Consider the following 25489-nt stretch of genomic DNA (forward strand, 5'->3'; position numbering starts at 1 on the left):
TAAAAGGCACATGACAGCCTGCTTGGAGTTTGCCAGAAGGCACCTAAAGGACTCTCAGACCATGAGAAACAAGATTCTCCGGTCTGATGAAACAAAGATTGAACTCATTAGCCTGAAAGCCAAGCGTCACTGCTGGAGGAAATCTGGCACCATCCCTACGGTGAAGCATGGTGGTGGCAGCATCATGCTGTGGGGATATTTTTCAGCAGTAGGGACTGGAAGACTAGTCAGGGTTGAGGCAAAGATTAACGGAGCAAAGTACAGAGAGATCCTTGATGAAAACCTGCTCCAGAGCGCTCAGGACCTCAGACTGGGGCGAAGGTTCACCTTCCAACAGGACAACAAGCCTAAGCACACAGCCAAGACAAGGCAGGAGTGGCTTCGGGACAAGTCTCTGAATGTACTTGAGTGGCCCAGCCAGAGCCCAGATTTGAACATCTCTGGAGAGACCTGAACATAGCTGTGCAGCAACACTCCTCATCCAACCTAACAAAACTTGAGAGGATCTGCAGAGAAAAATGGGAGAAACTCCCAAATAAAAGTTGCGCTATACAGGTGTGCCATACAAGACTCGAGGCTGTAATCACTGCCAAAGGTGCTTCAAAGTACTGAGTAAAGGGTCTGAATACTTATGTAAATATTATATTGTATTTGTTTTTTTATACATAAATTAGCAAAAAAAAATCTAAAACCTTGTTTTTGCAGGTAGACTACTATAAAAAAAAAAAAACTTTTTAAATCTACCTGCCACAGTGGCTGGTGGACCAAAAAGTTATTTGCCCTATTCTGACTGTTTTGTGAATACTATGATTTTCCCCATTGTGGGCAATTCAATTGCGGCCACTGTTACCGTTTTGGTAACAGTGTGAAGTGCTTTAATAACTTAATAATTCATAAACAAAATAGTTATCAGTAAAAACACAAAAAAAAAAGTTGGGGGGGGGAGATCAGCTTTAATAGTGTTAACTATAACTACATTTGTAGATCTACCTTTACTTGGTACTTCTGTGAACTCTCATAATCCTTCCTGAAAATATCTTAAAGATAAGTCAGTTTTTGGTAACAAAATGACAAGACATTAGGCAATATAAAATCCTTTCTGAAAAACGAAATATAAAATGTTGATATTAATTGTTATGGGCCGTTACTTCAACAATATTGTGTTGGTGTATTTCTAATATCTTAAGACTTTTTCTAGTATACTTTTTTAAAGACCCCATTCCCCATCTGAGTGACCAGAAAGCAAAGCCTTTGCTTTTTACACATTTCTGGGATGAAACATGGTTGAAAAAATGTATCTATGCCTAAATTTCCCCAAAATATAGACTCCTAGCTTTCATTTGACACCAAATTTGACACCATGGGTCCTATTACATGGAAATGACCAACTGTAAATACTATAGGCCTGTCTTGTGTTAAGGCAAGTGTTACATCACCAGCTTGATAGCAAATGTGATGGGACCACACAATGAGCAGAGCACATTACAGTACAACAGTGATCTGGGGATTTATTCTGTTTGACTTGTCTTGCGCTCACTCAGCTAGCCTAGATAGTATTAGTTACATGCCAAGGAGCACCATCAACTATGGTTGTGGTCTTTCTTACAGCATGGCATGCAAAGCAAGGGAGCTCCCCTCTTCTCCTACTCTCACACAAAGATATTAAATGAAAGCTTAGAGAATGATGAATGGGATGAAAATGCATGTTTTCTCAATGTTCCCTAATGTTTTACCTTGGGTCATTTCCATGTAAAAAGGACCCATGAGCACCAACATGTGAAGTTCATAGTCACATATTGGGTGTCAAATGAAAGCTAAGGGTCTACATTTTTGGTAAATTAAGGCAGATATACAGTACCAATAAAAAGTTGACACACCAACTCATTCAAGGGTTTTTCTTTATTTTACTATTTTCTACATTGTAGAATAATAATGAAGAAAACTATGAAATAACACATATGGAATCATGTAGTAACCAAAGAAAGTGTTGAACAAATCAAAATAGAAATGAGATTCTTCAAAGTAGCCACCCTTGCCTTGATGACAGCTTTGCACACTCTTGGCATTCTCTCAACCAGCTTCACCTGGAAGGCTTTTCCAACAGTCTTGAAGGAGTTCCCACATATGCTGAGCACTTGTTGGCTGATTTTCCTTGACTCTGCAGTCCAACTCATCCCAAACCATCTCAATTGGGTTGAGGTCGAGTGATTGTGGAAGCCAGGTCATCTGATACAGCACTCCATCACTCTCCTTCTTGGTCAAATATCCCTTACACAGCCTGGAGGTGTGTTGGGTCATTGTGCTGTTGAAAAACAAATGGGGATACCTAGTCAGTTTCACAAATGAACGCATTCAACTGAAATGTGTTTTCAGCATTTAACCCAACCCCTCTGAAGCAGAGAGGTGCGGGGGGCTGCCATAATCGACATCCACGTCTTCGGCACCCGGGGAACAGGGGCCAATGCTCTAACCACTAGCGCAAACCAGATGGGATGGCGTATCGCTGCAGAATGCTGTGGTAGCCATGCTGGTTAAGTGTGCCTTGAATTCTAAATAAGTGTCACCCCAAAGCACCCACACACCTCCTCCTCCATGCTTCATGTTGGGAACCACACGTGGCAATCATCCATTCACCTACTCTGCATTTCACAAAGACAAGTCGATTGGAACCAAAAGTCTCCAATTTGGACTCAGACCAAAGGACACATTTCCACCAGTCTAATGTCTATTGCTTGTGTTTCTTGGGTCAAGCAAGTCTCTTCTTCTTATGTGAGTCCTTTAGTAGTAGTTTCTTTGCAGCAATTCGACAGCAATTCGACCATGAAGGCCTGATTCAAGCAGGCTCATCTGAACAGCTGATGATGAGATGTGTCTGTTACTTGAACTCTGTGAAGCATTTATTTGGGCTGCAATTTGAGGTGCAGTTAACTCTAATGAACGTATCCTCTGCAGCAGAGGTAACTCTGAGTCTTCCTTTCCTGTGACAGTCCTCATGAAAGCCAGTTTCATCATAGCGCTTGATGGTTTTGTGACTTGACTGACCTTAATTTCTTAAAGTAATGATGGACTGTCATTTCTCTTTGCTTATTTGAGCTGTTCTTGCCATAATATGGATTTGGTCTTTTACCAAATAGGGCTATATTCTGTATATCACCCCGACCTTGTCACAACACAACTGATTGGCTCCAACGCATTAAGGAAATAAATTCCACAAATTCACTTTTAACAAGGCACACCTGTTAATTGAAATGCATTCCAAGTGACTACCTCATGAAGCTGGTTGAGAGAATGCCAAGAGTGTGCAAAGCTGACATCAAGGCAAAGGGTGGCTACTTTGAAGAATCTCAAATCTAAATTATATTTTGATTTGTTTAACACTTTTTTGTTACTACATGATTCCATATGTGTTATTTCATTTTTTATTTAACTAGGCAAGTCAGTTAAGAACAAATTCTTATTTACAATGACGGCCTACAAGAAGGCAAAAGGCCTGCTGTGGGGACGGGGGCTGGGATTTTTATAGGACAAAGCACACATCACAACAAGAGACACCATAACACTACATAACGAGAGAGACCTAAGACAATATAGCATGACAGCAACACATGAAAAACACATCATGGTAGCAACACAACATGACAACAACATGGTAGCAACACAACACATGGTACAAACACTATTGGGCACAGACAACAGCAAAGGACAAGAAGGTAGAGACAACAATACATCACGCGAAGCAGCCACAACTGTCAGTAAGAGTGTCCATGATTGAGTATTTGAATGAAGAGATAAAACTGTCCAGTTTGAGTGTTTGTTGCAGCTCGTTGCAGCGAACTGAAAAGAGGAGCGACCCAGAGATGTGTGTGCTTTGGGGACCTTTAACAGAATGTGACTGGCAGAACAGGTGTTGTATGTGGAAGATGAGGACTGCAGTAGGTATCTCAGATAAGTGGGAGGGAGGCCTAAGAGGGTTTTATAAATAGGCATCAACCAGTGGGTCTTGCGACGTGTATACAGAGATGACCAGTTTACAGAGGAGTATAGAGTGCAGTGATGTGTCCTATAAGGAGCATTGGTGGCAAATCTGATGGCCGAATGGTAAAGAACATCTAGCCACTTGAGAGCAACCTTACCTGCCGATCTATAAATTACTCCTCCGTAATCTAGCATGGGTAGGATGGTCATCTGAATCAGGGTTAGTTTGGCAGCTGTGGTGAAAGAGGAGCAATTACGATCCACTGTATCACATCCGGCCGTGATTGGGAGTCCCATAGGGCGGCGCACAATTGGCCCAGCGTCGTCCAGGTTTGGCCAGGATAGGCCGTCATTGTAAAAAAATATTTGTTCTTAACTGACTTGCTTACTTAAATAAAGGTTAAATGTAAAAAATTACAAAATATATAAAATAAAAAATACGGGAGGAAACCAAGTCTAGATTTAACCTTAGCCTGCAGCTTTGATATGTGCTGAGAGAAGGACAGTGTACCGTCTTAGCTGTACTGGTGTCCTTTGATAGCTCTTTGGTCTTGGCCATAGTGGAGTTTGGATTGTGACTGTTTGAGGTTGTGGACAGATGTATTTTATACTGATAACAAGTTCAAACAGGTGCCGTTAATACAGATAACGAGTGGAGGACAGAGGAGCCTCTTAAAGAAGAAGTTACAGGTCTGTGAGAGCCAGAAATCTTGCTTGTTTGTAGGTGACCAAATACTTATTTTCCACCATAATTTGCAAATAAATTCATAAAAAATCCTACAACGTGATTTTCTGGATTTTTTTTTCTCTAATTTTGTCTGTCATAGTTGAAGTGTACCTATAATGAAAATTACAGGCCTCTCTCGTCTTTTTAAGTGGGAGAACTTGCACAATTGGTGGCTGACAATACTTTTTAGCCCCACTGTGTATATATTTTAAGATATTTTATTTCTCTCCCTCATGAGGATAATGAAAGTTCACAGAACTAAAAAATAAAGGTAGATTTACCAATTGGTTAGTGTTTTTACTTATATACTTTTTTGTTTACAAATTAAGTGATTAAAACTCGTAATTCTGCCTTTCTCCATCTCTTCTCTCTCCAGTTAATGTGACCTCTCCTGGCCCTTACTGAAACATACCCATGAGCCTGCTCTTTCCATTTACTGTAACCAGTGTCCGCACCCACTGAGCGCCGACTGACACCGGACGTCCATGGACAATGAAAAGTAGTTGATACTTGGTCAGTTTGCCCTGGCCTTGATTTCAACATCCACACATGTAGTTTCTTGGTTCAGGACAGACCGGCCTTGATTTGGCCCCAAACAGACCGGTGACCGGACCAAATCTGAACCAATCATAGATGTTTATGTTTCACAAGTTTGGACAGCACAGTACAGTGAAGCACAGTAGAGTACAGTAAAGAAAAGTATTGTATAGTTCAGTACAGTATAATGTACTGTACTATATTGAACTCTACTCCAGGGTTTCCCAAACTCGGTCCAGTGTGTAGGAAACTACCCATATATGCGAAGGATGATATTGTATATTTCTACCTTTGTGAACCTATTCAGGATCCACTATGAAGAGAATGACAATCATGTCTACAGTTATGCTTTTCTGTGTAGTACAGATCAGGGACCCATGATGTAATTCCACTACCATAAAACTCTGTTACCGGGTGTAAATCCACTTCACTTACTGTAGTTCAATAAGCTGTCCTAACTGACACCCCATTTTTCTGAAGACATCTTTGAATCTTAGTTCAGAACAGATATTTAGCAGTTTTTGGAAATCGTGGTCTATAAAAAAAACTGAGATTTTACCGTAATTCTGTTACTAAACTTTGCATCTGCACAGTTCTTCCAGTAACTGCCTTGTCAATTCCATATTGGCCTAAGCTTAGCCCTTGATCATGACTCTCAGTTCCATTACATTAGACATTGGACTAAGGAGTCTTCTGTACAGGGTTCTGTTAAGAGCCCCGATGCTCAGTCTGAACATTAACACTCATCGCTTGTGGTATGATTTTGGAAGCAAAAGGACCTTATCTTTCATATCAGTGAGCAATAATTTTCAAAAAGCAAAAGGTTAAATTGATATGCACCTTTATAGAGTTAGGGTTCCCGCACAGCCGTATTTCCATGTTACAGTGCTTGTTTATGGAAAACAGTAGAAAGACAGAGTGGACTCAGGGGTCACGTTAATGCAGAGTTAACTCGTTAAATTTTGCTGCGTTTTCTAAACGCTGATCTAAAATACTTAAATAAAACGCAAGATTTACTTTCAGAAAAACATTAGGAAATGTAGCTGGCTACATTCTATGATAAACATTAGAAATATGATAGCCATGCATCGTTTTTGCAACACATTTTTTTTTTTTAATTGCACTTCTCGTCATCTGTTGAAAATTAAAACATTTCTGCCGAATGTGTTGCACCAATGTATTTTCTGTGAAGGAAATGCCCCTGATCACTCAATTTAAGCACTCAATTGAAATGGTTAAAACGCAGATAGTTTGCACTTGTGAAATTATTTTGATGTGACAGGAAAGTAGAGGGATTTATGTTTCTAGAACCGTACCGCAATTGAGAATCAATTTACCTTTAGATGCAGTGGCGTGTTCTCATGAATGCCAAGGGAAGCCAGGCTTCCCCAAATATTTGACCAATAAATACATTATTTTAATGTATCTTTCATCTCTCTCTGTGTTTTCAGAACTTTCCATCAATTCGCAAGTGGCCAAATCTCACTGGAGAAATCATCCGAGCGAGGGAAACAGTGTCCCTCTGTCTCAGTATGTGTAGTAGAGGTCGACCAATTAAATCGGAATGGCCGACTAATTAGGGCCGATTTCAAGTTTTCATAACAATCGGAAATCGGTAATTTTGGATGCCGATTTTGCCGTTTTTTTACACCTTTATTTAACTTGGCAAGTCAGTTAAGAACACATACTTATTTTCAATGACGGCCTAGGAACGGTGGGTTAACTGCCTTGTTCAGGGGCAGAACGACAGATCTTTACCTTGTCAGCTCAGGGATTCAATCTTGCAACCTTACGGTTAACTAGTCCAACGCTCTAACCACCTGCCTCACATGAGGAGCCTGCCTGTTACGCGAATGCAGTAAGAAGCCAAGGTAAGTTGCTAGCTAGCATTAAACTTATCTTATAAAAAACAATCAATCAATCATAATCACTAGTTATAACTACACATGGTTGATGATATTACTAGTTTATCTAGCGTGTCCTGCGTTGCATATAATCGATGCAGTGCGCATTCGCTAAAAATGACTGTTGTTGCTCCAACGTGTACCTAACCATAAACATCAATGCCTTTCTTAAAATCAATACACAGAAGTATATATTTTTAAACCTGCATATTTAGCTAAAAGAAATCCATGTTGGCAGGCAATATTAACCAGGTGAAATTGTGTCACTTCTCTTGTGTTCCTTGCATGCAGAGTCAGGATATATGCAACAGTTTGGGACGCCTGGCTCATTGCAAACTAATTTGACAGAATTTTACGTAATTATGACATAACATTGAAGGTTGTGCAATGTAACAGGAATCTTTAGACTGATGGATGCCACCCGTTAGATAAAATACGGAACGGTTCCGTATTTCACTGAAAGAATAAATGTTTTGTTTTCGAGATGATAGTTTCCGGATTCGACCATATTAATGACCTAAGGCTCGTATTTCTGTGTGTTATTATGTTTTAATTAAGTCTATGATTTGATAGAGCAGTCTGACTGAGCGATGGTGGGCACCAGCAGGCTCGTAAGCATTCATTCAAACAGCACTTTTGCGCGTTTTGCCAGCAGCTCTGCTGTTTATGAATTCAAGCCTATTAACTCCCGAGATTAGGCTGGTGTAACCGATGTGAAATGGCTAGCTAGTTAGAGGGGTGCGCGCTAATAGCGTTTCAAACGTCACTCGCTCTGAAACTTGGAGTAGTTGTTCCCCTTGCTCTGCATGGGTAACACTGCTTCGAGGGTGGCTGTTGTCGATGTGTTCCTGGTTCGAGCCCAGGTAGGAGCGAGGAGAGGGACGGAAGCTATACTGTTACACTGGCAATACTAAAGTGCCTATAAGAACATCCAATAGTCAAAGGTATATGAAATACAAATCGTATAGAGAGAAATAGTCCTAGAATTCCTATAATAACTACAACCTAAAACTTCTTACCTGGGAATATTGAAGACTCGTGTTAAAAGGAACCACCAGCTTTCATATGTTCTCGTGTTCTGAGCAAGGAACTTAAACGTTCGCTTTCTTACATGGAACATATTGCACTTTTACTTTCTTCTCCAACACTTTGTTTTTGCATTATTTAAACCAAATTTAACATGTTTCATTATTTATTTGAGGCTAAATTGATTTTATTGATGTCTTATATTAAGTTAAAATAATTGTTCATTCAGTATTGTTGAAATTATTACAAAACTAAAAAAACTAAACATTTAAAAATCGACCGATTAATCGGTATCAGCTTTTTTGGTCCTCCAATAATCGGTATCGGCGTTGAAAAATGATAAATCAATCGACCTCTAATGTGTAGCCCATGTATTTGATGCTGTCTGGACCAAAAGAGTATAACATGTTGCTGCCATAGCATTTGATTGATTGATGCCAGCAATCATTTGTCTCCCTTGATTTAAAAAAAATCATAATTAGCCAATCAGCATTGAGCTGAGCTCAACTGTGGGTAGTCCAGGTGCAGCAAAACACCTCCCAAGGGAGGCCAGCTGGGATTTGGCTTCAGACCAATCAAATCACTTGTCTGTTTCTAGTCTGCTTATGTTGATGTCCTGCTAGCTTGCTAAATTGGCTTTTTCCTAAGCCATGGATGGAGATGGGGATTTGGACTTGTGGTTTTGACTTAATTCTCTGTACAGGCCAATGATTATGACAGTGTTTCTGATCTAACCATAAGTGAATATGTTGTGCCACTGGCCTGAGACGATTGAAGTTCAATATGTAGCCTAGTAGGCTCACATTACCTAGCCAGCTAGCTAACTTAGCTGGTTCATTGTTGCCCGTGGGAGGAAGTCAGGCTATCAAGCATTTTAGCTAGGTAGCCTGTGACAACAAAGACTAAAAGTGTACTGTATCTGTATGAAAGATCCATAGAGCGTTGACAACATGAAAGAGAGGAAGATGGCATTGGCGTTCAACTAGTCTAGAAGTAGGGTGAGTCTAAAATGTTTGTTTTACTTGCGCGCGCACACACACACACACCCCCCAGTACCATGGACAGCCACATTATATTTTGCAACATTGATAGGACTAATTGTTTTTGGTATCTTTAAAATGTGTTTTCAGTGTATTAAACTAAGCACATATAGCCTTGTTGTTTTGATGATGTTTAAGTTGAAATGTTGCTGGAATAGCTGAGGATGTGCTCCTGTTCTCTTTGTGCTGACTCTGTTTTTCTAAATCAGTAGTTGTTTAGTAAACTGTCGAAAACATTAACATGCTTGACCATGCCGCAGGTGATATAACTGTTTGTATGCAATATTTGCTTTGCGGACTTCAGACAGATCTTGTTCTTCGGTTTTGTGATGAAACAAAAGTAGGTGTAGTTGAATTCATTCCGCCCCTGTGACTGTTGTCTTTGTTGCCACGGTATTATTGTATATCACGGTGGTGTATGGACGAATGTGTTAGAGTAAACAATGCCATTATCACAACATAGGTTGTAATATGGCTTTTTAACTGACCTGTCTTCCTCAGTGATGCTACTGCTACTGTTTATATGGAGTATTTGGCTGTTTTGTCTTCCAGAGACAATTTACCTTTAAGCAGAACACGTCAAGGTCCTTGGACTATAAGGACTAAAGTTAAGCTCCTTTAGTCCATTATTGGGCTAAGCCTAGGCCTAACTGTTGTAGTCACTTCAAAACCACAGGGCCAGAGATACTCATCATTGTGACAGGCCTATTTCACCTTTCAAATACTGACAACTACCATATAGTATACACATAGCCAGATATGTGTGACAATCAAGCTGATCCTAATGTTTTTTTTTAATGTAGATTGGTTATTGAATAAAGAAGTTTGCAGCTGATTAGTCTTCTCTCGTCATAATAAAGATCAAATAGCATGACAGTAGAAAGTGTCATTTATGTAGTAGGCGATGTTTTGCAGTTTGCATAATGTCAAATAATAGGGCGTGCGCATCAGTCCACGTAAAAAAATCTGTCCAAGGAAAATGTCTACGACATACGCGTTCCCTCTCTGTCCTGACGAATGACGATATTGCGTAATGATGACCCCCTGAGATGCAATCATGTACCTAACGATCTGTTTAAACTGCAGGTTATGGTATTTTCCATCACATGAACAACAACACGTGGTCATTGGTTACATTTAATTTACTTACAACTTATGTTGTTTCCTGACATGCCACCATGTAAACCTTATCATTGAACTTCGCATTCTACAGGTTTAGCTTAGCAGCTAACTTAGCCAGTTGGAAAACATTCTGCTTACCTTGGGCAAGTCACTGAGTTGGTTAGCATCCAGCAAAAGCTCCTCCAAACTCCGACTGTAGCGGTAGATCTCATCCGGAACGTATAACAGAGAACAGTGCCGCTTATCGATCAATTCAACATGACGATTGCACCGCCACAGGGGTATACACTGAAACATCACTGGGTGATGGCAAAATCCGTTCTTAAAAAATATCCCGAAAAGACGTCAAATAAAAGAAACGGAAGGCGCAACTGAATACGGCCAGCTACTACTCGAACTGAACTAGCTAGATGGCTTGCCAAACACCTTCTTGCTCTTCGAACGAATTTTCAAAGAAAACAAACATCGAAACCACCTCCACAGGCGTAAATAAATTGCACTGGACACCATGGAATACATACGCTGTCTATCTCACTTTGAATACTTATAGGCACCTGATTTTCGCTTGGTTCTTTATCCTTTAATCACGTCGCCTCTCTGATGTTAGTAGTTTTTCTAATCGTGTCCAGAAAACGATCACATCTCTGTTTTATTTCGTGTAACCTACTGTTTTCCTTGTCCCAGAGTTAATTTCCTCTCAGTCCCGTGTCTGACCCGGAACATTCACTCCCTCATTCCAATCTGACGTCACCAATCCTAACCGCTCCTCCCTTTGTATATCTCCCTCCCCCTCTAGAAAAGTAGAAGCCAGAGAGGATTATAGATAGGCTTCTGATTCATTCTTCAGTTGACCTACTGTACCTCAGCTCAGTATTATTTTAGCCTGAAATAGCATACAGTTATAAATATCTTTTATACAGTTTATTCTGGAGTTATACTTTAGAGTAGGTAGGTAGAGTACAAATAAAAAAATTAAAAATGCATTTCAGCATGGGCGATTTTTTCAAATAAAGCATTTCTCTCAAATGTAAACCTGTCTTTATGGGCTCCCTGTCTGAATTGAACATGTAAACCTGGGGTGCATTCAGTTTGGTTCAACGTTTGATACATTTGACGGTTTGTAGTGTACTGAATTACCAAAAGGGTGTGCATCATTCTTCAACCGCCTTTGAGGTAGGGCTATGTTTGCTCCCGTTTGGTGGGTGTGGCGAAGTCTGGCCTAATCAATATGGGTGTGACCATCAGAAATTGCAAAACTCATGCAGCTCACATGCACAACCGCCCTCTGGGCCACAATCACACTGTTCTTCACTGGTCGTTGAGTATAGTAGTTTCGTTTGACTTGTTAAACACCGTTCTGTCATGTTGAATGCACCCAAATGTATGTCCATTTATCAAAAGTAATGAATACAAATATAGAACCCATTTTCTAAATAGTGAGGGTGTAGTGTCTGAACTCAAGTCATTGCTTGCCTTTGTAAATCAAGATGAATAATTAGTCTCCACTTGGTGAACATCTAGGTCAGTGGGTCTCAACCCTGGGGTACTAGTACCCCTGGGGCTATATGGTATACCCACAGGTGATACTTGGAAAGACTCAAGAGCATAGCCATAATGATCAGTTGCATATGATGGGATACCTTGGGTAGAGCAGAATGTGATTAGGGTATACAGTAACCAAACATTTTGAGAACCACTGCCCCTTGACAAAATGAGAGCCTTGATAATATGATGGGCACGACTGACTTGCCTCTAATTTTCTTCTCTTATCCAAGAGGCGCTAGTGCCTACTTAATGACAACACTAGCACCCTGAAATGAACGCTCACATTATGTCCGCAAGTGGATGTAAAGCCAAAAACAATCATACATGGTTTCTGAAATTTAAATGGGAATTTCACCCTGGCTTTGCCACGGCATATAGTCATTACTATATTAACAACATCATGTTTTTATCATAAACATCACAATTATCCAAACCACAAGCTAGAACTAGCACATTTTAATTTCACTGGTAGAATCGGGAAGTTTCGACTCCCTGTGTATTGGTCTGCTCATAGTGAACCACAAAGTCCGGCATTCATAGCTAATGCTGATACCGCCCGCTAGGTAGAGGGGGCATGCAAACAAACATGAATAATTGCGTTGTTTACCCCGAATGACCAAAACACAGTAAATCTCAGAACTTCTCCAGGCACGATTTTTGGCATCATGCTCGTATAGTGTTCTGTGCCTGGCTGTGCTAATTACAAACACGCGCGAAAATGAGTTATCTTCTACCTACCAGAGATTCACCCCGATTCTGCCAGTGGCTTGGGCTATCAAGACCCTTACAAAAAAAGATTGCAGTTTTGAAACTGCAGTAAAAGTGCAGTAACTTCAGTCCACCGTGGTATTTTGGACTCAGTAATTGCAGAATAACTGTAGTGTACTGCAGTTGAACTGCAGTTATTTTGCACTCTAACTGTAGTCACACTGCAGTAAGAAAAAGCTATGTTATTTAGAACGCAGTATTTACTGAATTTAAATTGCACTCTAGCTGCAGTTATACTGCACTCTGACTGCAAATGTTTTCCTAAATGGAATGATGGCTGCGGAGACCAAAGATTATCAGAAGGATTTTCAGGCTGAACTGATGCGGAATCCATTTCGATGGCAGCTCAGAAGTGATGGAACACCAGCAAATTGTTTACTTCACAACAACACTGAAGATTCTCAATTAGAGGTAACCTAATGTTAGCTAGCATAGCTGGGTAAGTTAGCTAGCTAGATAACGCTACAGTCCTGTATTGAACTCTGAAAGCCATAAGCTAAATCGTATAGCAATCTTTTGGTAAACAAACTGTCAGTCAATTTCGCCTATGACATGGTAGTCTGCTAGACTGGCAGCTAACTTCAGCAGAGTAAACAGGTTTGTTTGTTCCTTCTATCTTTGACTGACGTTAGCTAACGTAAGCTAGCTAATGTTACCAATTAAAGAGTATATCAATTTGGTAGCCATATATTCCACCTTTTTCTCAAAAACACTCTGTTACTAAAAATAATATGTTCAATATAGCTAACTCACTCTGTGTGTTGGTAGCAATGATGAATGTGTATAAATTGTCTATGGTAGGTTAGTTGGTTCTCAGCCAGTCTCAACTGGGTAGCAATCTAGTCTCAGCTGGCTGCCAATTTAGTGGCTCTAGTTAGCTAACAGCAAGCTGGCAATATTGAAATGTCCATGTTAGGTATGCTTAGCTAGCCAGTCTAGCAGACTGGGGGTGGATAAATTAGTTATTGTTGTGTATTTTGTTGTAGGTGGTACAGAATCTAAATCCACCAACATATGCTTCCAACCCCTAGCTCTCCACGGGGTGAAGATAAATTGTCCAAAATATTTGCAATCTGACGGCTAAGTAAGCTCAATTTACAGTAAGCATGGTATAAACATGAATTGGGTAATGTTTGTATGGTTTTTGTTATGGGGTTACAGGTGGTTAGAGGTAGCCTGAGGACCACAGAGTACCTTCCTTACTATGTAATCAATTTAGTCTAGCCCTCTCTTCTGACCTTTTCTTTTTGTAAACTCAGGTTATCTGGAGTCATTCCACAGTGCCCTATTGAACAATACCCCAAAGCGGGAACATTTTGGGTACACAAGCATGAGGGAGCGGACACACCTTGTTGTAGTTATCCTTTTAAGGATCGGACCCTTTTTTTCAATTTTCGCCTAAGATGACATACCCAAATCTAACTGCCTGTAGCTCAGGCCCTGAAACAAGGATATGCATATTCTTGGTACCATTTGAAAGGTAACACTTTTAAGTTTGTGGAAATGTGAAAGGAATGTAGGAGAATATAACACATTAGATCTGGTAAAAGATAATACAAAGAAAAAAACAATCGTTTTTTTGTATTTTTTTGTGTTCCATCATCTTTGAAATGCAAGAGAATTTTATTATTCCAGGTGCAACTTAGATTTTGGCCAACATACTCATCATTCATACACATCAATTATTTTACAAGCAGCATGTGCAAACAGCTTGTTGTACAAAGACAAAGATGGTCCAATAGCTACAGTGAGCTCCAAAAGGGGGTATTTTTGGGAGGTATTTTCATCCAATCGGGTGAACCGTTTAGAAATTAAAGCAGTTTTTGTACATGGTCCCACCAATGTAGGGAACCAAAAGTATTTTGTCATACCCTAATCTGTTTCACCTGTCTTGTGCCTGTCCCCTGTGTATTTATACCTGCGTTTTCTGTTTATCTTTTGCCAGTTCATCTTGTTTTGTCAGGTCTTACCAGCACGTTTCCCGTTTCTCCTGTTTTCAAGTTTTTGTTTTCTAGTCTTCCCAGTTCTGACCTTTCTGCTTATCCTGACCCGGAGCCTGCCTGTCGTCCTGTACCTGCCGGACTCTGACCTGGTTTACGAACCTCTGCCTGCCGTTGCCCTGCCTTTTACCTGCCTCTTTGTGATAATAAATATTCAGAGAATCGAACTATCCGCCTCCTGTGTCTGCATCTGGGTCATATCCTGAGTCGTGATAGTACGAACTGGCCATGACTGACCCAGCAGACTCGGACCAGTTTCGCAACTCTGTCTCTTCCCAAGGAGCCACCATTGGAAGACACGAGGAGCTACTTCAAAACCTTATGAAAAGACTCCAGACCTTGGCGGAACGCCATGATCACGCTTTCAATGCATTGCTGGAGCAATTTGGCATATTATCTACTAGGCAGCAAGCCACTACGATAACCCCCCAGACTCTCAGTAACCCCACTACCAGCGGAGCCTCTTCCCAGCCTACCCCGGCTTCCAGAGAACCGCGCTTACCCCCTCCAAAGCGCTATGCTGGAGGTCCAGGAACGTGCCGGACGTTTCTCTCCCAGTGCTCCCTTATCTTCGAGCTGCAGCCCTCTTCGTTTCCCTCAGGTCGCTCGAAGATAGCGTACATGACAACGCTGATGTCTGGCAGGGAACTCGCCTGGGCTACGGCAGTGTGGGAGCAACAATCCACCATTTGCTTCAGTATGGAGGAGTTTGAGGCGGAGGTTGGAAAGGTGTTCAATTCTACGTCGTCCGGGAGGGAGGCTGCACAGAAGATACTTCAACTGCGTCAAGACCCCCGTAGTGTGGCAGACTATGCAGAGTGCCTGCAACCCGGAGTCTCTGTTTGACACATTCCTTCATAGATTATTGGAGGTGGTTAAAGACGAGCTCGCAGCCCGGGAGCTTCCCATGGACCTTGACTCTCTCATAGCCTTGACCATAGGGATCGATGGACGGCTGCGAGAACGTAAGAGGGAGGAAGTCCGTTCCCGGTCACACTCGCTCATCCATGGCTCCCACCTTGCCTCCAAGGAATCCCGGAAGTCCTTGGCGTCTAAAACACCGGGAAAATCCGATGTCACCCAAGTTCCCTCGGGAATCACAGAGGGCTGTCGACTTGCCTACTCTGGAGCCCATGCAACTGGGCAGGGCTAGATTGTCTTCTGCTGAACGCTTATGCAGACTGAGCACCAAGAGCTGCCTGTATTGTGGAACAACAGGACATTATATATCTACCTGTCCATTAGAAGACCAGGCTCATCAGTACGTACGAGTATGCTGGTGAGCCGTACGGGGAGTGTCCAATCCTCCAATACTCGTACCCCTATCCATGTCATCCTGTTGTGGGGTGACTAGTCCAAATTTCTCTGGGTGCTCATTGACTCGGGCCGACGAGACCTTTATCGACGTTATTCTGGTGTCAGAGCTGGGAATCTCCACACAACCCCTCTCCATTCCCATGGACGTCAGAGCGCTGGATGGGTGCTCTATTGGCAGTCACCCACAATATGGTTCCTATTAACCTGTGAGTGTCAGGTAATCGCAGTGAATCAAGCAGTTCCTGCTCATTGAATCTCCACATGTGCCTGTGGTTTTGGGGTTTTCATGGCTTCAGAAGCACAATCCCCTGATCAACTGTGTTACTGGTTCTATCATGGGTTAAAGCCTGTTCTGCCACACATTGTCTGAAGTCGGCGCAACCTGCCACGGGACGTCTTCTTGTGGGCTTGGGAGAAGCCTCGGATATCTCCGTCATTCCCGCGAAGTACCAGGATCTCCGAGAGGCTTTCAACAAGGCCCTCACTACATCTCTCCCTCCGCATCGAACCTACGACTGCACTATCGATCTTCTCCAAGGAATTACACTGACTCGGCGGCGACTTTATTCACTGTTGGGTCCAGAGACTAAGACTATGGAAAGGTACATTGAGGACTCTCTTGCTGCAGGTAGTATTCGCCCATCTGCCTCCCCCGCCGGCACTGGGTTCTTCTTTGTGGAGAAGGACAAATACCTGCGCCCGTGTATCGACTATCAGGGCCTTAATGACATCATGGTTAAAAAACGTTACCCTCTACCACTCATCTCCTTGGCTTTCGAGCGTCTCCAGGGGGCGACAATTTTCTATAAGTTGGACCTTCGGAACGCCTACCATCTGGTTTGAATACGGGAAGAAGACTTAATGGAAGACAGCCTTTAACACGGCTAGCGGGCACTACGAGTAACTTGTTATGTCATTCGGACTGACCAACGCTCCCGCAGTGTTCCAGGCCAATCAGATGGATTCTGACAAGGTGAGAGTGGTAGTGGATTGGCCTCAACCCACATCCATAGCACAGCTGCAACGTTTCCTGGGGTTTGCTCATTTCTACTGCCGTTTCATCCGTGGTTACAGCACCCTGGCTTCCCCCCTCTCAGCACTCACCTTCCCCAATGTTCCGTTCACGTGGTCTCCAGCAGCTGACCGGGCATTCTCGGATCTCAAGCATCGATTCACTACAGCTCCCATCTTGATCCATCCGGAACAGTCCCGTCAGTTCATGGTGGAAGGCGACGCCTTCGACGTCCGAGTGGGGGCCGTCCTGTCCCAGTGTTCTGACCAAGACCAAAAGCTGCATCTTTGCGCTTTCCTTTCCCATCATCTTAACCCTGCTGAGGAAATATGACATGGGAAATGGAGGACTGGAGGCACTGGTTAGAGGGGGCGCAACATCCATTCTTAGTGTGGACTGACCATATGAACCTAGAATATCTCCGCACCACTATGTGCCTCAACTCAAGGCAGGCTCGATGGGCCCTGTTATTCACTCGGTTCAATTAAACTATCTCCTACCTCCCTCAGTCCAAGAATGTGAAGCCTGACACGCTCTCACGCCTGTATAGCCCCGTTGCTACACCAAAGGGCTATACAGGGGTCTGCATGTTCCCTGGTCCTGGTATAGGCACATTCCTCTAGACTGACCTGCCATGCTGGCTCCTGTCGGACCCTGGCTTTCATCTGACAACATTTTTGGTGGCCCACCGTGGTTCCTGATGTTGCTGCATTCATCGCCGTGTGCACAGAATAGAACTCCACGACAAGCTCCGGCTGGCCTCCTTCAACCACTCCCTGTTCCTCACCGCACCTGGTCTCATATATCCCTGGACATCGTCACTGGTCTCCCTCTGTCAGATGGCAACACCACTATCCTTGCGGTGGTGGATAGGTTTTCCAAAGCTCCCCAATTCATTCCCCTTCCCAAGTTACCCTCTGCCAAGGAGATGGCCCAGCTCGTCTTCTGGATCCATGGACTTGCAGTCAAAATGGTCTCCGATCGTGGTCCTCAGTTCTCATCCCGGTTCTGGAAGGCGTCCTGCACCCTCATTGGGTTGTCGGCCAGCCTGTCCTCCGGTTTTCATCCCCAATCTAACGGCCAGTCGGATCTTTGTTGCCTAGTCTCCGCCAACCCCACCGCCTGGAGCCAGCAACTTGTGTGAGTGGAATACGCCGACAACACCCTTCCCTGCTCGGCCACTGGTCTCTCGCCCTCCGAGTGTTCCTTGGGATATCAGCCCCAGCTCTTCCCAGAGCAAGAGAAAGAAATCAGCATACGCTCTGCCCAGATGTTTGTCCGCCGCTGTCAACAAACCTAGAAGACAACCCGGTCCGCTCTTCTCAAGACCACCTCTAGGTATCGGCGACAGGCGGACCGCCACCGGACCCCTGCTCCCTGCAATCACAGAGTGTATGACATTCCACTCGGGATCTGCCCCTCCGGGTGGAATCCGGCAAACTTTCCTGACAAGGTGAGAAACCTGCGTTTTCTGTTCATCTTGTTTTGTCAGGTCTTACAAGCATGTTTCTTCCTGGATCTGACCTGCCTGCTGTCCTGTACCTGCCGAAATCTGACCTGACATCTGCGTCATATCCTGAGTCGTGATAGTGCGTATCCTGAGTTGTGATACTTATGTGTATTAAAGTAGTCAAACATTTAGCATTTGGTCCCATATTCCTAGCATGCAATGACTACAAAAAACTTGTGACTCAACAAACTTGTTGGTTGCATTTGCAGTTTGTTTTGGTTGTGTTTCAGATTATTTTGTGCCCAATATAAATTAATGGCAAATAATGTTGTCATTTTGGGGTCACTTTTATTGTGAATAAGAAGAGAATATGTTTCTGAACAGTTGTACATTAATGTGGATGCTACCATGAGTACTGATAATCCTGAATGAATGATGAGGCACAAAGATCATAACCCCAAGACATGATAACATCTCACCATTACCAATAACAGGGAATGGGGGGGGTGTATTCATGAGTCACAAGCTTGATGTAGTCATTGCATACTAGGAATATGGGACCAAATACTAAAGTTTTGACTACTTTAAGTGAATTGTCCAAATACTTTTGGTTCCCTAAAATGGGAGGACTATGTACAAAACGTGCTGTAAATACTGATATGAAAATGTGTGTGTATTTGCACAGACCAAAAAATCCCATAGCAATATTTCTCCATTGTCCATAATAGCTAGCTTTGAGTAAATAGCATTCCTTTAATGGGCAACTCAACCACCTGGTAGAGCATATTTTTCAAGAGTTCCTAAAATTATGAAGCAACATTTTAATAATTTCATCATTCAAATGTTTTAGACGTCAACAACATTTTACAGTCTTGTAATTTCCCATTTTATACACAATTAGTACTGAAAATGTGTAATTAATGAGGTTCGGTTTTGCTAAAATTCACTTCCTGGTTTTCAAAATACAGGAGTCTGATAATGAAAACCAAATTATAATTTTGTTAAATGGCATTGGTTGAGAAATAAAATATGCCAAACAAAATTCATATGTTTAATTTTGACAACCAATTTTAAATGAAATTATCTCAACCGCCTGGCTCATTTTCTTTGAAGAACATGTAAAATAACACACTTTCATTGAGTGCACACTATGCACCCTCCTACACATTTATATTACATATGTGGTGTCCACTGGACCCGAGGGTAATAAAAGTGTGGAAAAGTGTGTGTGTGTGCCTTCACTCTGTCTTCCTCCTCCCTGGGCCTGCTGTTTCAACATAGCACCAAGAACCTGCATGTCTCCCGCTTTTCTCGCACTCTTTACCCTTTGTAGAGTGTGAAACTACACAATGTCTTGCGGGTACTTGCACAATTATTTCAATACATTATTTCGATACGTTGTAAAAAAAAAAAATGCAGTACTTTCCCACACTCTACCCCAGCCAGGTGCAAATTGGAGAAGGGACACAACTAATACGACGGCAGAGAGACAAGCTAGCTGCAATCAGGTCAGTGTGTGACAAGTGGGTGGACAGCCTTCCCCTGTTTTGCAACCCTGGGCCCAACGTTACTGTTGATGAGCAGCTTATGCCATTTAGGGGCCGCTGCCCCTTCAGGCAGTATATACCATCTAAACCGGCAAAATACAGAATCAAGATCTGGCCTGCCTGTGACGCTGCTTCATCGTATGCGTGAAACTTGCAAGTGTATACGAGGAAGCCAGATGGAGGAGCCCCTGAGAAGAACCAAGGGATGCGGGTTGTCCTAGACGTGACAAAGGGACTCCGTGGCCACAACATCACGTGATAACTTTTTTAATTCGCACAAGCTGGGACCGGAGCTCCTCAAGAGAAATCTGACGATGGTAGCAACAGTATGAAAAAACAAGCCAGAGCTCCCACCTTAACTGTTGAATACACGGAACAAACCTATCAATTCCTCTAAGTTTGTGTTCACGGCCGACAAGTCCATAGTGTCCTACGTGCAAAAAGAAAGGCACAAATGTGGTACTCATGAGTATGCTGCATAGGGATGGGAGAATCTGTGGCTAGGAACATCAAAACCCAGAAATCATAATGGATTACAATGCCACAAAAGGATGGATGGACAATTTAGACAAGCTAGTGCCTGACTACATCTGCAAAAGAAGGACCCTACGCTGGCCACTTGTGATATTCTTCAACATCTTGGACATCTAGGGGTACAACGCGTTTGTAATTCGTCTGTGTGTAGCTGTTGTAGATGAGTCAGGCGCAGGACAGCAGATAAGAGTAATGTACGCAATTTACTCAACAATAACACAATACATGTCAATTAAATCCAAGGCCACACAAAACGGACCGCAATACAAGAAACAATCACACAAACAAACATTTAACAGAAGGTTAAATAATGAACAAGTAATTGGGGGATTGAAACCAGGTGTGTAAGACAAAGACAAAACAAATGGAAAACGAAAAGTGGATCAGCGATGGCTAGAAGGCCGGTGACGTCGACCGCCGAACGCCGCCCGAACAAGGAGAGGGACCGACTTCGGTGGAAGTCGTGACAGCGTTTGTCATCTGGATGGCGTTGAACCCAGATTGGAACAGAGGGAAGCTCCAGATGGCTCTTTCTCGAGGGGCTGGGCAAGGCATTGTTAAGACATCAAATCCAGAGGAGGCAACATATCCCAAGGACCCGGTTTCACGACATGGCCCTTTTGGGGTGTATATCGTGGCTCCTCCCCTCTCTCACTCTCTCTCCCACATCAGGTTTTACAACGGTCATAAATACCTGGTAGAAACTGCCATGCTGTATTGAGGGAGAGTCTATGGAGAACAAAGTGCTTCTCCTGCCAAAACTCCTAATCCCCAAAATGGGAGAATTAAACAATATTTATATTTTGAGAGTGTGGGAATGGTCCGTGGACACTTAAGGGACAGTTATGTCGAGTGTGTTTCATTTGGTGATCTCATGAAGGACAGGAAACACTGTATCTCCTAAAGTGTACATTTCCCAGCTGTCAGGTTTACATCTGAATGTTGTATAAGATGAATGAATAAGTATAAGAATACTTTTGAAAATATAACAATGTGATGTAGTCTTCTAAATGAGAATTGGTTGTTTTATGGTAACTTATGCACAGTCAGTAGCCACGCCCAGGTGGGCACAAACACGATGAGAAGGCCCCTTTTCTACCCAAGTATAAAATCCCCCGTGACGCAATTCACACCAGACCACGTAAACCACGGTGTAATCTAAGGTTGCAAATGGTTTAATTTCTAAGACCATACAGCATGTAGCGTTGGCTACACAGCTAGAAATGGTTGAACTTTAAAACATTGCCACAGAAGGAACAAATCTTACATGAGGCCTTTTCTGTCTGCAGCTGGAAATGTACGTAGCCAAGGATGAAGAATCCCAAAAGCCACGGAACATCTATTCTATGCGACAACATGATGTATCCACTAGGAACGCAACCAGAGACTTTTCTGTCGACTCTCTCCAGCAGATGGACCGGCAACCACAGAGAGAAACAACAAGACATACACCCGTAAATATGTAAATTGCAATATATTTTTGAATGAGCGGTCATTCATGTAAAGTATTAGCAATTTCCAAGGGTTTGCGACGTTCAGTAATGACACCGATGAGGTAATAAAATTCATTGATAAGCGACTGTTTTGATAAGATATGAAAATATCTAAAGAGTTATATTCAGGAAATTGACACTCTATAAACATAATTTTTCCGTGGTGCCCCGACTTCCTAGTTAATTAAAGTTACATGATTAGTTTAATCACGTAATTAAATTACACAGAGAATTGATTTGATAATATACAGTCTTCACATTTAATGATAGTCAACAACACGACACCGGCGTCTGCAGCCATCGTGAGGACGATTCAGGAGGAGGATGCTGGTGCCCCATCCGCCCGACCCACAGAACCAACAACTCCAATACCGGAGGTTCTAACTAAAGAGTTTGGTGCAGTACTTCTCAAGTAAATAAATGTGCAATGTGTTGTCTTATGTACACAAAGTAGGAGCTGCTGGGCAGGTCTGTCTCACTGTCTATGCTATTGGATAGAGAGCAATCACCGCAGCTGTTCACCGCATGTTAGTGGGCAAATGGACATTGTCAAATCAAAACCAAACCTTAATTTACCCGTTGTGACACACGGATGTCACAAACTCCGTTTTAGACAAGACTGACTTTGTGACCCAAATTATGCTATTTACACTAAAGTAAATGTTTACACTAGAATAACTGTTTCTGACTTATATCGATGCCATAATAGGTGTTTTTGAAAGGGATTTGTTGCTTTTTAAAGGCATTTGCTCTTTAAAGGGTTCATATCAATACATTGTTGGTGATAAACTGCAAACCACACACACAGACCAAGTAAAGGATTAACATTGAAAATGTTTGGTGTCCTGTTTTTGAATAGCATCAGTTCGAAAGCACCATCAGCAATTTCTGTTAACAAACCATTTCTGTTGTATTGACACTGCCAAATGATGTCAAATTAGTCCAATCTAGTGTACAATGTCTGTTATGATGATTTGTTGATGTTCCACTGGGCCTGAAATAACGGCATGCTACAGATGTCAGAGTAAAGGCAGGGCAGAGACAATGTACACCACCAGTGGACATCAGACCGAGGACAAGCGTGCCGTCTCTAACCAGAATGAAACCTCAAAGGTATTTCAGCCAGCACCATCACATCAATCTCTAACAGCCATGTTATGACCCTGCTTAGCTACTGTTGCTGATCATTTTCATTTGGGGGAGTAGTGTGTAGACCACGGGAATAAAACAAACGTTGTCCATGGTCAGATGTTTTTGGGCCACCAATGAAAAACTAACAAGTTCAATGACATGAGAAAACACAACCTTATGCTACATGGTATTGGTAAGAATACATGATGTCAAAATAAAAATGTAAATGGTGATGTGTATAATAGATAATCCATTTCAAATGCATTGAATTAAATTCTACTTCCTTTCATTCAAACTCAATTAAAACATTCTGTTTCCTATGAGGTGTGAATTGATATTGGAATTAAATAGCAATTCGCAACTCAATTCAGAATTGACCTCAACCCTGTTAGGATCCTCTCATATTTTAATAAACAAACTCTAGCCTGACAATGCCAATGAGGACTCTGACAAATTGAAAGGGTCTCATTTAGCCCTGTAGCTAGTTTCACTCCAGATCTATTCATAGCCTCAGATGGTCGGGGGACAGATGGCCATGTCTTGTTAACCCAGTGCCTGGCCATTATTTTTGAGTAGTCTTGCTCATGTCACTGAAAACAACTGGTCCAACTGTTGCCAAGTCACTTCATCTTGATGGTTTGGTGCAGTTCGGGGAAAATATTGATTGGGGAATTATTTGTTAGAGGAATGTACCCGTCTTTCTGGGTGATTTGTGATGTTTTATTTGTGCTTCCCGTGTCTGTGTTTTTGTATTTTCATGCCAATACAATACCAGTCGAAAGTTTGGACATACCTACTCATTCAAGGGTTTTTCTTTATTTGACTATTTCCTACATTGTATAATAATAGTGAAGACATCAAAACTATAAAATACCACATATGGAATCATGTAGTAACCTTTTTTTTTTTTTTTATAAATCAAAATATATTTGAGATTCTTCAAAGTAACCACCATTTACCTTGATGACAGCTTTGCACACTCTTGGCATTCTCTCAACCAGTTTCATGAGGTAGTCACCTGGAATGCATTTCAATTAACAGGTGTGCCTTGTTAAAAGTTAATATGTGGAATTTCTTTCCTTCTTAATGCGTTTGAGCCAATCAGTTGTGTTGTGACAAGGTAGGGTGGGTATACAGAAGATAGCTCTACTTGGTAAAAGACCAAGTCCATATTATGGCATGAGCAGCTCAAATAAGTAAAGAGAAATGACAGTCAATCATTACCTTAACCTCTCTAGGGTAGGTGGGACGTTAGCGTCCCACCTCATCAACAGCCAGTGATACTGCAGGGCGTCATATTCAAAACAACAGAAATCCCATAATTTAAAATCCTCAAAAATACAAGTATTTTACACCATTTTAAAGCTACACTTGTTGTAAATCCAGCCAAAGTGTCCGATTTCAAAAAGGTTTTACGACGAAAGCATACCAAACGATTATGTAAGGTATGAGCCAAGTCACAGAAAAAGACAGCCATGTTTCCAGCTAAAGAGAGCATTAGCAAAAAGCAGAAATAGAGATAAAATTAATCACTAACCTTTGATAATCTTCATCAGATGACACTCATAGGACTTCATGTTACACAATGCATGTATTTTATGTTCGGTAAAGTTCATATTTATATCCTAAAATCTGAGTTTAGGCAAGACGCTACTGTATCACTTGGCAAAAAGCCTGAGAAAATGCAGAGCGCCAAATTAATATTAATTACTATGAAAATTACTATAAAATCAAACTTTCCTTAAATCACACATGAAAGATATCAAATTAAAGCTACACTGGTTGTGAATCCAGCCAACATGTCAGAATTCAAATAGGCTTTTCAGCGAAAGCATATGATGCTATTATCTGAGCATAGCACCATTGTAAACAAAAGAGAGAAAACATTTCAACCCTGCAGGAGCGACACAAAACGCAGAATAAAAATATAATTCATGCCTTTGACGAGCTTCTGTTGTTGGCACTCGAATATGTCCCATAAACATCACAAATGGTCCTTTTGTTCGATTAATTCCGTCGATATATGTCCAAAATGTCCATTTATTTGTCGCGTTTGATCCAGAAAAACACCGGTTCCAACTTGCTCAAACATGACGACAAAATATATCAAAGGTTACCTTTAAACTTTGCCAAAAAATGTCAAACTACTTATGTAATACAACTTTAGGTATATTTTAACGTTAATAATTGATACAATTGAAGACGGGATGATATGTGTTCAATACAGGATTAAAACGATATGTAGCATGCCTTCTGTTTGATTGAAACGCATGTCTAGGACACCAGGAGTACCTCGACTTCAAGATGGACGTATTTCTTCATCACACAAAGGAATAACCTCAACCTATTTCTCACGACTGT

At 41.9% G+C, this 25489-nt stretch overlaps 1 protein-coding gene across 2 annotated transcripts in view; it reads right to left on the reverse strand.

The window, feature by feature from the left end:
• Window positions 1-11078, reverse strand: part of LOC129860070 (leucine-rich repeat-containing protein 1-like) — a 61808-nt gene extending 50730 nt beyond the window's left edge. Inside the window, exon 1 of one of the 2 annotated variants that reach the window (XM_055930410.1) lies at window positions 10470-11078. In XM_055930410.1, coding sequence (XP_055786385.1) covers window positions 10470-10628 — 159 coding nt within the window. In that variant the 5' untranslated portion in view covers window positions 10629-11078. The remainder of the gene's footprint in view (window positions 1-10469) is intronic. The other variant, XM_055930414.1, reaches the window with a different exon arrangement.
• Window positions 11079-25489: the final 14411 nt, after the last annotated feature.

This window comes from Salvelinus fontinalis, chromosome 1 (genome assembly GCF_029448725.1).
Source record: "Salvelinus fontinalis isolate EN_2023a chromosome 1, ASM2944872v1, whole genome shotgun sequence".
In the NCBI taxonomy this organism is placed as follows: Eukaryota; Metazoa; Chordata; class Actinopteri; order Salmoniformes; family Salmonidae; genus Salvelinus; species Salvelinus fontinalis.